This window comes from Dendropsophus ebraccatus, chromosome 11 (assembly GCF_027789765.1).
Source record: "Dendropsophus ebraccatus isolate aDenEbr1 chromosome 11, aDenEbr1.pat, whole genome shotgun sequence".
Lineage (NCBI taxonomy): Eukaryota > Metazoa > Chordata > Amphibia > Anura > Hylidae > Dendropsophus > Dendropsophus ebraccatus.
Genome location: NC_091464.1, coordinates 58,525,833 through 58,539,030, shown reverse-complemented (window position 1 = coordinate 58,539,030; position 13,198 = coordinate 58,525,833). Strand labels below are relative to the sequence as shown.

The 13,198-nt window shown below is 43.6% G+C and overlaps 1 protein-coding gene across 2 annotated transcripts; it reads right to left on the bottom strand.

Annotated features, from left to right (window-relative positions):
• Nucleotides 1–6,068: 6,068 nt before the first annotated feature.
• On the bottom strand, nucleotides 6,069–12,909 carry ZBTB21 (zinc finger and BTB domain containing 21). Of its 2 annotated transcripts, none has more exons than XM_069945713.1 (2): nucleotides 12,713–12,909; nucleotides 6,069–10,040 (listed from the first exon to the last, which is right to left on the bottom strand). In XM_069945713.1, exon 2 carries the CDS (start codon nucleotides 10,025–10,027, stop codon nucleotides 6,947–6,949), a length of 3,081 nt encoding a protein of 1,026 aa, XP_069801814.1. In that variant the 5' UTR covers nucleotides 10,028–10,040; nucleotides 12,713–12,909; the 3' UTR covers nucleotides 6,069–6,946. The 2 variants fall into 2 exon arrangements, with proteins under 2 accessions (XP_069801814.1, XP_069801815.1); XM_069945714.1 differs by lacking the exon at nucleotides 12,713–12,909 and adding an exon at nucleotides 12,143–12,332.
• Nucleotides 12,910–13,198: the final 289 nt, after the last annotated feature.

The following is a 13,198-nucleotide window of genomic DNA, read 5'->3' as shown; positions in this document are numbered from 1 at the left end:
GCCAAAGATTTGAAGCCAAAACCAGGAACAGACTATAAACAGAGATCAGGTCATACATGAAAGCCTGAGATTTCTCCTCTTTTCAAATCCATTCCTGGCTTTGGCTTAAAATCTTTGGCAGATAATCTGTCAGATAATCTTTCCGTTTAAAAGGGCCCTTACACTACATTGCATCTTCTCTATTAATTTGGCATCAAGTGATGTGCAAACACGTATCATTAATGCTTCCCAAAGCTCCTATAATGCACATTGCATTTGAAGAGATGTAGTGTTTCCCTCTGCAGAACAGTTCTTCACATCTCCCGCTCATCTATACAGCAGAACAACCTCCGTGCAGACACTGTCCCAGCAGGGATCACCGTCGTGAAATGAAGTGGAGTGATCTGTACCGTCATAGTATTAAGGAGTAATATGTCCTAGCAGTATGGAGGGGCTGTCCCAAATCACAGACTGTCACCTACACATCTTCTATTACATGGAAGGCTGTGCGACTGACTGCAGCTGATTAATGCGATGGGCTATACCGACCATCTAGTGGTTGTTTATGCGCCCCCAGCCACACCATTACAAAGCTATGCAATAGCTTCAGTAAACGAAAACCAAACAAGGAGATAAAGTGGCTTGCGTAGTGTGAAACGTGGCTTGCAAAATGTAAAAGAATGCTTCACCTGTTTGTACCTAAGAAACAACCACACCTCGACCGCTCAAAACTTTTGATCATAAACAAAACTTTTAACCATGTCAAAAGTTTTTTTCTTAAAGAGATAGGGACACTTTAAGGTATTGCAGTATAAGAACATATAGCTAACATAGTCACTGCAGCCAGGGTTCCTTCCTGTAATGACCTAGGAGGAAAGGATTCTCTGGCACTATAGACATGCTTCACATGTAAGCACTCACAGAACATAAACATCACAAACACATCATATATACCGTAAGTTTAGGCAGGTCTGTCATGTTATATTACTAACCATCAGCTAAGGAGACACAGAGCCTGCTCATATCTCTAACGTTTTTACTTTATGGCTGAACTCACGTCAATCACATCCACTGTTTTTTTCTGTCCTCCTTTACAATCTACCACTGGACTATATGGTAAATGCTTTGTGGCTACCAAAAAGAAAAATTGGCTAATCAGCATATAAAACGGCCAGATGTCTACAAATCCATGTCTCTTGCTTTGAAGGAGATCCTAGTTTGGCTGATAATTCTGTTGTTTAAAATGGTCTTATCCTGGAGTTGAAAAAGCTAATTTTTTTTTTCAAAAACAGCGCCACTCCTGTCCTCAGGTTGTGTGTGGTAATACAGCCCAGTTCCATTGACTTCCATGAAACTGAGCTGCACAACCTCCACCAAAACTGAGGACAAATGGGGCGCTGTTTCTGGAAGAAAGCAGACATGTTTATCTGAGACTGGACAACCCCTTAAACTGACTCACAAGTAAGCTATCTATTCTCTAGTTCAGGAATAATGATATTTGTAGATTTGCAACAGCTGGGGAGCCAAGGTTCCCTACCTCTGCTGTATGGGTCCATTCTAACAGATTATCTGCCAAACATTTGAAGCCAAAGCCAGAAACAGACTATAAACAGAGATCAGGTCAAGGAAAGTTTGAGATTTCTCCTCTTTTCAAATCCATTTCTGGCTTTGGCTTCAAATCTTTCTGTGTAAATGGACCCTAACTAGCTCTGACAGTCCCATGTCAGAGCGTCTGTGCAGCTGAATCATTGATAACTAATACTGCAGCATATATTAGTCTGGCCCTCGAAAAACCATTCCAGTTTCTCATGTAGCCCCATGGGAAAATTAATTGTACACCCCTGATCTAGAAGTAAAAGTAATGCCAAAGAGCTTGTAAAACCAGAAAATTTTTTTTTAAAAAAAAAGGAATAAAAAAACTCATTAAAATCTTTTATTCAAACAAGTCAATTACAAAATAGGAGTCTCATTAAATGGGAAATTCTGAACAATTAGGCGATATCATACTGTGTTTAATATAAACCTGATAGATCAATATTTGCACAAATACAAACATATATTTATATATATAGAATCACCAGCGAAAGGTCTGTAACAATACATAACTTATCCAGTTCCATTTACATGGTGGCTTTTGAAGTTTTTTTGTTTTTTTTTTGCTCTGGGTTGTACAGAGTCCGTGGTTATTTATTTATTTTGCACGTTTTGGTCCGTGCTCGATAGCTGTCAGTTCCTGGTTTGCATGAAAGTGCTGAGAAACTACTACAGTAGAGGTAAAAACATCCAAGTTTATTGAAGCAGTACTATAAAAAAGAAGTAGGAAATGCAGAAGAACCTTGCGGTTCTGTCAGAAACTCTTCTGCATTTCCTACAACTGTATTTTATGGGACATCCAATAAACATAAGTGCTTTCTTTTTTATTGGATATTCTTACTTCTACTAAAAAGCCAGGAGGTGATGGAACCTTTAAAGGGTTTATCAACGCTTATAAAAACATGGCAGCACCACTCTTGTTCTCAGTTTGGGTGTGGTATTACAGCTCAGTTCTATTGTAGTGAATAGAGAAGAAAAAGGGTTGTGCTGTTTTTGCAAGATAGTAACTGTATTTTTTTCTAATCCTGGACAGTTTTCCTTACAATATAGTATAAGGATGGGTTCACATGTACCGTATTTGCAGCGGATTTCATGTTGCAACTTTGCAGCGAAATCTTCTGTGGGCACCTTCCCAGTCATTTCAATAAGATGACACACTCAGGGTTAAGGGGGCTGACTTTTCTATACTCGCAGCAGGATGACAATCCTGCCGCGAGTACGTCATCTCATTGATGTGACTGGGGAGGTGTCCATAGCAGATTTAGCTGAGAACTCGCAGCATGATATATGGTACGTGTGAACCCACCCTAACAGTTATTTCTAGCTAATGCAGCAAGTTGTCCTGTATCATGGTGAGAGATGGTTACTTTACTGTATGCTTATGTCTTGTACATCTTTGTACTGGTGTTTATCATTTACGACCAATAGAGATGAGCCAATTTACAGTAATAACGAAGCAGAGAGCTCCGTTACCTCTGCAATCTGCTCATCAGCCCGCTGCCTTCTAACTTACTCCCGCTCCTCTCTAAGCACCCGGGGAGCAGCAGCACGGAGCGGCAGTAAGTTAGAAGGCAGCCAGCTGATGTGTGGATCCAGAGTTAACAAAGCACTTTGCTGTGTCATTACTGTAAATTTGCTCATCTCTAACATCCATTAAGAAAATATGTCTACAGGATGCTGACCCTTTCTAGGGGCCCATTAGTAGTATTGTACATGGCCCCTTTAGAGGGGTTATCCAGGATTAGAAAGAAAGAAAAATCACAGGTACTTTTTTGCAAAAACAGCGCCACCCCTGCCCTCAGGTTGTGTGTGGTATGCAATGCAGTACAATACTCAAGCTGAGGACAAGAGAGGTACTGTTTCTAGAAGAAATGTCCATGGTTTGCAATGCTTCGAAAATTCCTTTAAAGGTTAAATATGAAAAAAATTAAACCAAAGATTTTAACTTGTTTCTGGAAACATTAAAGAAATTCTGCACAACTGTATGGGCTATAACTGAGTACGGTAATAAGCCTAAACATGAACATCATAGGTGATATAACTAACTCTATGATCTATCAGTGATGCAACTGTGTGATTCTTATATCCAAGTCCAGTTCTATGCTCTGCGGAGGCTGTTCTATCATATTACAGTTCATCTGTTCCTGATATCCTCCCAACTTTATACCCATAATACATATTTAAATGGGAAAAAACATCAAATATTAGACCTAACAATACAGTGCTTACCCTATTGTTATGGTTTTGCCTCAGCCAAAGTTCTAATAGAACAACCCTTGTATATGAGGTTTCCAACTCAGGACGGTGTGAAGGTACCCATAGACCTTATGGTAAAGGTGACTGAACCCAACAGTACAAGGTGTATGGTGACCTCCTGACTCTCCACAGACAGATCATGCAAGTTGAGATAGGAGTAGCACATAACGGCTAGACAGCTCTGGCACCAGCCAATAGGGTCACTTCCAACCGTTCTCTACATGGACTTCATCTGTCTGTGGAGAGAAGCGCTAGGTTTTATGGTTTTACAACTCCCAACCCTATTGTTCCTGGAGAGATAGGCCGGTGGGAGATCTATATGCCGGCTACTTACCCCTCCATTCTCCACAGAGAACACAGGATTGTTTGCCCATTCATGTATATGGGGAAGCCAACAGTTATTGAAAATGTTTGGACACTTTAAGAGCCACGTGGTTCCCAAGCCGTAGGTTGAGGAACACGGTCATTGGATATAGACAAGCTTTCTAGTTGTATTAGATTAGTGTGAATTTAGGCATGCCTTGGATAAACGTATATATTGGTCCCAAGATGGACAGACCGGACCATGAGGTTGCTTTCCATTGTCAGATTTTTATGTTCCCACTTACGGAGAAAAGAAGTTAGATGTACACTGGGCCACAAACACTGTTGAAGGCATCATATGTAGCCTACAAACTAAGTTCCCATTACAAGTTCCGAATGATCGTGTGGCCCTTACATCTTCTATTTGTCAGTTGCTTTTCTCCCAATGCACAGAGGATATGTGACTGACGAACTACCATCTTTTAGCAGGACAGAACAAAGTGATCAGCTGACGGACTAGCAACTAGCTGACCCTATTACACAGGAAAATAATCAGCTTATTGGGAGGATGCTCCTTCTATGCAATAGGCCTCTGAGGCTACCTTTACATAGCTGTATTTCCAAATCAAAACTAGAAGTAGATCAGAAACACAGAAGAGGTGCAATATTTGCAGTCTTTTCTCTTTGCCTTACAACTCCTGACCCAAATACTGCCATGTGAATGTGGCCTAATTCTGCAATCTAACTAATTACTTTATTATAACAGATTACAGATAGGGAAATAAGTGCAACAGAGCTACAACCTCCAAGTTGGACAGAGTAAAAATATAGCATCTGTATGGGAACCTACTGTACCCCCCCTCCATATGCCTCTTATTCCATAAAAGCATACGGAGGTAAAAGTCAGTATGAATCTGTGGCTTTGTTGTGCATATATGAGTCACATGGCTCCATGGTATCTACCCGCAGTCATAGCCTCTATGCATGAGGTTATATTCCTATAGGTGTTTATTTAAATATTTTGTTATGAATGACATTAATGATTTGCCCTGTACAATAAACTTGTGTGATAGTTTTGTACATAACCTGAGCTAGAACTAAATGTGAGTCTATTGTGACTTTAAGACAATGCAAAGTAATGCAGTATCTGCCGTAACCACACTCCATTGGGATGCAATGTCACAATGTGATGGACAATGCTCCTTATGGAAAACTGAAGTCCCTATCCTAAGGGTGCGTTCATACTGAGGAATTCTCGCGGATAATGTCTGCGGAATTCCGCTGTCTGTCCGTGCGCCTTTCCGCCGGCTCCATAGACACCATTCTATGGGCCAGCGTATTCCGCTATCCGCTGAAAGAACTGACATGTCACTTCTTTCGGCGGATAGCGGAATACGCCAGCCCATAGAATAGTGTCTACGGAGCCGGCGGAAAGGCGCGCGGCTGTGCGCGCGGACAGACAGCGGAATTCCGGGCATTATCCGCGAGAATTCCTCAGTATGAACTCACCCTAAGAGGGGAAACTGGTGACAATATAAGACTGTGCCTTACTCCCAAACATCTCCCTAAATACTTGAAGCTTGCATATAAGCCACAGGTGTCAAACTCGTGGCCCTCTGGCTATTGCAAAACAATTCCCACCATGCCTGAATAGCCAAGGCTAAAGCTTTAGTTGTGTAGGCATGAGGGGATTTGTAATTTTGCAACAGCTAGGGGGCTGGGCGTTTAGCACCCTTCATAAGCCTAATGACAGCCCAAACTTTTTTTATGCATCAGAAAATTATATCTAAAAAATTGAAACGTTTTTTGAGAATTCCAGCGACTAAATTTGTGACCTCTTGCTTTCTTGTAAAACATACCATGCACTCAAGAAACTGCCACCCTGTCGATTCCTAACTACAACCCGGATAAAACCGGAGAAAGAGAAAAACTTCAAATTGTGCTTTGTATATTTCATTTCCACTGCTCAATTTACAGAGAAAAAAAAATCAATTCCAGTTCTGAAATTTCTTCCACAAGCTGTAAATCACACATGGCAAGTCATTGGACCTGACAGTAACAAGTGGTCCTTGGGAATCTTGTAAGATCGTAAAATTGTGCTACAGTGAAAAAGAAAAATTTGCGACTTAGATGTTCCGAATGTTGCAGTTAATGTGTCAAGGAAGATGACATTTTAGCAATAGATACAAAAAGAAAGGAAAAGAAAGGGGAAAAAAGCATGGAAAAAAAAACACCACTTTCAGATGCAAATGTATTCTTCCCATACAAAGAAGTTACAGTAAAAGTAAAACCTCTGTTTGTCTATCACAAAGGTCGACTACAAAAGAACCTGGTAGTCACAATGCTCTACGGTTCGGCCAACGCTACACTACTATCCAGGCTAATCTACGTAGCACAGCATCAATCCATCGCCAAAAAACATTTTCTATTTATGATGCTTTATCCAGATCTGAGGTTCTCTTATTGATTATTGCTAAAAAGATAATAGACCGATTTCATGTCTGCTATAAGATTTTTGTCTTGTTAAATTACAGATGTAAGGAAACATCCCTACGTAGTCTCTGCCAAGACAAGGTGAAGCTTGAAGCTTCTGTGGTCAAGTAGAGGATTACATGCGGATGGGAAAGGGTATGCAAGTCATTTGAGGAGGAATAAAGGTTTATATGGATTTCAGGCCACGTTACAGAGGTGATGGTTCTTTACGAACACTAATAATAGTGTCAATCTTATTTTGGCTAGGAATGGTTAGGTCCTTCCCCACCCCAAAAAAAAACAAAAACAAAAAAAAAAAAAACTTTATTCTAGCACCATAGATTTAGTTGTGTGTCTGCTCGTGACTCCATAAACTGAAGGCGGTCTTAAAGGTCCTGTGACACAGTTTGCACATGAACTGTCTCTTAAACGTAATAGCCGACAGAGGTGGCGCATGATAGAAAAGTGTATCCGATTCTTGGGGAGCAAATATTTTGTCTGTAGAACTCTGTTTCTCCGGAGCATTTCTGCGCCTCTCCGGTTCTACGGGTTGCATTTTAAGAGGAGGAGGAGGTGGTAGTGTTGTTGGGGGTTGTGGTGGGGGTGGTGGAGGAGGTGGGGGTGGTGGTGGAGGAGGGGGTGGAGATGGGGAGCTCACGGGAGCACCCCCTTCTGGTTCTTTGAAAACCGCTTCTTCTCCCTGCGCCATATGAGACTGAAAGTGACTCCACAATCGGAAATTTGTCCGGAAGGCTTTGTTGCACACATGGCAAATGAAAGGTTTGACTGAGCACAAGAGTTCTTGATGGCGCTCGAGTTGCTTGTGAACTGAGAATATTTTGCCACATTTTTCACAGGACCACACACCACGTTCGGGGGTGGGCGCATCTTCTTTGTGGCCGTATAGAGCTTCGGAGCTATCTTCCATTTCATCCATAGGTTCCTCCTTGATCTTAACATCAAATTGCTTGGAAACGCTAAGATCTTCGGGGAGACAGTTTGAGTCCTCTGAATCGTAGTTCATATGTTCTGAAGAGTCACTGTATACACTGTCATCCTTCGAGGTCAGAAAACTATTTCCCTTGCTGGGTTCGGCTAAAGTCGGCAGCCTTGGCGTACTGTTGATGTCCCCGTTGTGGTCGAGCATAGGTAACGAAAAATTTTCTGTTGGGGCCATTGTGTTTTGATTGTGAACTTCAACTTGATGACGCCAAATACTGAAAGACGACTTAAATGTTCTCATACACTCCAGACATGTTAGCTTCTTATATTCACATTTTGGGTCATGTTCATTCTTCAGCTCTGGTGTAGCAAATCGAAGACTACAATATGGACACAGAGTTGCATTTCGACACATCCTCTCGTGGTTTCCCTGTTCAATATATGAAGAAAGCTTCAGATTGCAGTGTCTGCAGTGAAATACCTCCTTACTATCTTCAGGACTCTTTGGAGGTGATGGTGCTTTGGGCCTTAGGTGTTTGCTGCCGTATGCAGCCTTCTCCCCTGGATGCATTTTGCAGTGCTGCTTAAACTGAGATAAGAATCGATAAGATTTGCCGCAGTAGTTGCAGGTATAGGCTGATTTGTTCCTGGATCGAAGGCTTCGTTTAAGAGCTTGTGCTTGACTACTCGACGATCCAGCAAAGCCTGTCTTGCCTCTTCTCAATTTATATATAAGTGCCTTTTTGATTTCCCTTTCTCTCACAATGTCTATTAACTTCCTTTGGAATTTTTCATCTAGAACGGCTTGTGTGCTCGATGCGGGCGACGGGTTTTTAACTATTCCATGTTGTGTCTGACAGTGCGTCCAGACTTTAAAGTTTGTATGGAACCTCTTAAAGCAAATGTCACAAGAGTAAGGTTTCTCTGGATTGTGGTACATGTTCATGTGACGGTTCAGACCAGCAGTAGATCTAAAGATTTTAAGGCAATGTTTGCATTTGAACTTTTTGTCTAGGTTCAGTTCCGGCAATGCGATGCTCATTTCGTGGCTGTCATCAGAATCTGAAAAGTGATCAGCGGCTAAGGAACCTTCTCCCATGTTACCATCCAGCTCTGGAGAACTGCTCTCTTTCATTTTTATTTTTTTAGGCATGGCTCTCCTCTCAGCAGGAAACTTTCTTTTATTAAACCTGGTTACGGGGGTCTCATCCTCTGGATTGACGGTTCTACTTTGTGCTTGATCGCCCACCGTTACCTGAAGTATCTCTGACGGTTCTGAAGCAGGGCTATTGGGCTCAGTCTTTACGCGAACGTCCTTGTCGCTATGGGTATTAGCACCCGTTAAGTAAGTAGCAAAGGATCTTCCGTGGTCTGCAGCTTTGTCTTTGTTTATGATTCCCTTTAATATGTGCCTACGAGACATGCCACTGGGCACCTCTTCTTTCGAGCTACCTTTAAGAGAGTTAGTCTCTTGAGGGGAATGAAAATCAGTGGCTTGTGAGTAAGCGGGAACTGGGCTATCCATTGAGAGCGATCTTCTCAAAAGGCTTTTAACAAGTGGGCCGCTACGATCGATTTGTTGGCTTGATGTGTTAGCAGGAGGAGTCGAGATGTCATGATAATAGGTAATGTCTTCTTCTTCCTCTTTAATCTGGGGACTCTCCCCATCTGTTTTTGGTATTGTAAGAGATGACTCGAGAGACACTGCTGCTGTTTTTTTCCTGAACATCTCTGACACACTCCCCCTTGATATGCTGGGGGCGGGGGGAGGTTCTTCATCGTCGTCATCATCATCATTTTCACATGTTGTATGTTGATGTGGAAAGCTTTTTCTTTTTGACCAACCACTTTGCTCACCTGAGTTAGAAACTCCGTGCCACTTTCGTTCAGAAGCCAAGAAGCTAGAAAGTGAATCAGATGTTCGCATGTGATGTCTAGAAGAACTTGCCCTTCCTGTAAAAGGTGGCCTGGATGCTGGGCTTTTCTCATGGTGTAAATGACCGCCGTCTCTGCTCTGTGTCTCTTTGTTTTGACAAACGATGACGCTTCTTTGCTGTGATCCGCCGTCATCGTCTTCTTGATATCCTGGCTTCTTGCATGAAGAAAATGGTGCTTGAGGAGTTTTGGAAAGGATGTTTGTCAAAAAGCTGATCCCCAGGCTGTAGCCTAGTTCTTGTATGGCTGCGAGGCTTCCCTTCTCGGCAAACAATGATGCAGAGTAAATGTAGTTTAAGACATTGTCAAATGCATCTGCCTCACAGAAGTCCAGCTGAAAGACGTTCTGAGACTCGTTGTTCTTCTCCATAAAGAGGCTGTGGAAATATTCGCTGCTGGCGGCCAGGACATTTTTATGCGCTTGAAACTTCTGGTCCCCGACAATGAGAAGAACATCGCAGAGTTGACCTTTAAGACGCTCTTCATTTAATGCACTCAGTAAAGAGATTGAGTGAGCGGGATTTATGTAATGTAGAAGTCCTTCCATTGTCAAGATTAACCTTAAGGAAAAAGAGAAAAAGAAAACAAACAATAAGACTGATGTATGGCCATCCACTGATAATGTAGTAGTAAACAAACACCACTAATAGCCTTGGGCTCTCTCTATTCCTTTCTATGGGAATAAGTGCAACAGAGGAACAAACTATGGGACACACATCCACATTAACCCTGGCTACAACTCATGGTAAACCTTGATACATCTGTATATAAAGGCCATAAATTGTGCATTCTGTGCAAAGTTACTTTGAGGCTATGTTCACACTATGTATATTTCAGGCAGTATTTGGTCCTCATGTCAGGTCCTCATAGCAACCAAAACCAGGAGTGGATTGAAAACACAGAAAGGATCTGTTCACACAATGTTGTAATTGAGTGGATGGCCGTCATTTAATGGCAAATATTTGCTGTTATTTTAGAACAACGGCTGTTATATTGAAATAATGGCAGTTATTTACCGTTATATGGCGGCCATCCACTCAATTTCAACATTGTGTCAACAGATCCTTTCTGTGTTTTCAATCCACTCCTGGTTTTGGTTGCTATGAGGACCTGACATGAGGACCAAATACTGCCTGAAATATACGTAAGTGTGAACCCAGCCTAAAGGTGTATTCCAGGAAAAATCTACTTTTTCCCTATCCTGTGGATAGGAGAAAAGTAAGAGATCACGGGGGTCCGACCTCCATACCCCCCACCAATGTCCATATTGGGCACCAGCTTCTGCATTATGAAAAGACCTGCGGGTACAGCACGTGACCCATGGCTCTGCTCATTCCTATGGAGTGATAGAAAGACCTAAGTAAGCCAGAGGAGCGCAGACTCTTTCCGTCTGCTCTATAGGAACAAATAGAGCCGTGGGTCACGTGCCGTACTCACGACTCTAAAAGAAAGTTGATTTTTCCTGAAATACCTCTTTAAGCCTTTTACAGTGCAAGACGTAACTGTACATCATGGCGCTACTTGGTGGGGTCACACTTTGACCCCGCAGTGTACCCATCACTTCTAGCTTCTATCATTGCACTGGCTAATTAGCTATTTAACTGCTGTTAAAAGCACATTGGTCTAGTGGTGGGATCATCCTCCGTTCTACTTGCCGGGCTGGGTCTTAAAGGCATAATGACACAAATCCAGGCTCCTCAATGTAGCCCCGCTACCCAGTCCTCCGAAAGGCCTTACTAGATGCTACAGACTGCATGGAAATGGTCCTGAGGATGAAGATAAAAAACATTTTTCAACCTCAGCGCCCCATGTGCAATAGGGACATATCAGCAGGTTATATTAGTCTAACCTGATGATAGTTTCCTTTTTAAAGTAAAGACTATGGGGGGCATTTATTAAGTCCGGCGTTTTTTACGCCGGACTTAAAAATGCCCCCGCAGCTCCGGCGCTACGGAGATTTATGTAGAGGCGGACTGCCTCTACATAAATCCCGTGCGCGCCGGTGCGCACCGCCGAAAACCTACGCCAGCTGAGGACTGGAGTAGGTTTTCGGCGTACATTTGGGCGGAACGGATGGTAAATCGCGCGGACTCTGAGTCCGTGCCCTCCGTTCCGCCCGCTACATGCCCCCTTTCCGCCCCCCTGGCGTACTCGGTGGAAAGTGCAGATTTGCAAATATTTTATTATAAAAAAAATACGCAAATCGGCACTTTCCGCCGAAAATCATCCGTTCGCCGGATGATACATGTGGCCCTAAGGGTCCATTTACACTGAAAGATTATGACAGATTATCTGCCAAATATTTGAAGCCAAAGCCAGAAATGGATTTGAAAAGAGGAGAAATATCAGTCTTTCCTTTATGACCTGATCTCTGTTTATAGTCTGTTTCTGGCTTTGGCTTCAAATCTATGGCAGATATCTGTCAGATAATCTTTCAATGTAAATGGACCCTAAGCTTGTAGGTGCTAGGCAGCAAGGCGTACATTGGAGTAACTCTTTTCATACCTCAGCCAAAGTATTTACATGAGCCTTAGTAGAAAAACTGAGTTGTGACGTCACATATTTATATTTAGGTACCACTGTCCCTTTAAGTGGGGTTACACTACAGTTTATTCATTATACACAGTGATGGCAGTTACAGAACTGTCCAGAAGCTGCTCACCTCTCCACCCCTACAACAACCTGTCTGGGCGCAGAAATAACATCAGGGCGTCAAAGAACTCAGTCACCTAATTAACCATCTGCCACCATTATAAAGAAGACCAACGTAATAAGAACGCAAACAGAAGACGTCGCCAAAATGGCCGGGCAGCTGAAGACTAATATAGCGGAAAAGTATCTCAGCCAATCAAAAGGATACGATTAGCATCACGTGACGAAAAACGAATCGTACCAATAAGCGTGCGCTTGCGCAGTTACCGCCCAACGAAAGGTTTCAAAGATCCTTAGTCCCGACACATACAGCGCGCAGGCGCACACGTCCGCCATTTTGGCGGCAGAGACTAAGCGGCGCATGCGCAGTCGTCGTAGTAGCAACAGAAGGGTGTGTGGTGGGAGAAAAGGAGGCAGGCGAGCAGACGGCTGCTAGAGGAGGGCGGGGGGAGTACATGCAGCACGGAGAAAGGAGAGAGGGTGCGGAGAGATGGAGAAACCACCTCAGAGTTACGTCAAGAAGACGGCGGCCTCATGACAGTAGCCCGAAAGCGTCTTTGGGGGGCTCAGAGACACTCACCTCTACTCCGCGGCTCCGGGAATGGCTGACCGTTACGCGGTTCCTCTCTCCAATTCGCAAAATGTCATCGGCGCTCTCCTGCCGCCGTGATTCCATCCATCTTGAATTTGACGTCATCCCACACCAGAGATGAGGTCATCGCACGGAGCGCTCGTCACGTGTGCGGCTTTCTGATTGGCCGAATCCTCCGGGGGCGGGGGAGGATGAGGCGTGGTTAGGATGAAAGCAGGCGGGGCCCGGAGCCGCTCTGGGGACAGTGATGAGTGTTATTGTCCCATCAGCGGCCATGACAGTGCGAGAGGAGGCGGGGGACGGGAGCGGGAACTGCGGTGTACAACCGGGACATTACCACCTCCGTAGCCGCGTCCTCCAGCTGTCAGGGTCTCCGCTGCTGCTGTCAGTGACTGTCACTCGGCTGCAGGGTCAGACATGAGCGGGACAGCCCCCCCCCCCCCCATCCGTGTAGCCATTCACTGACAGCAGCAG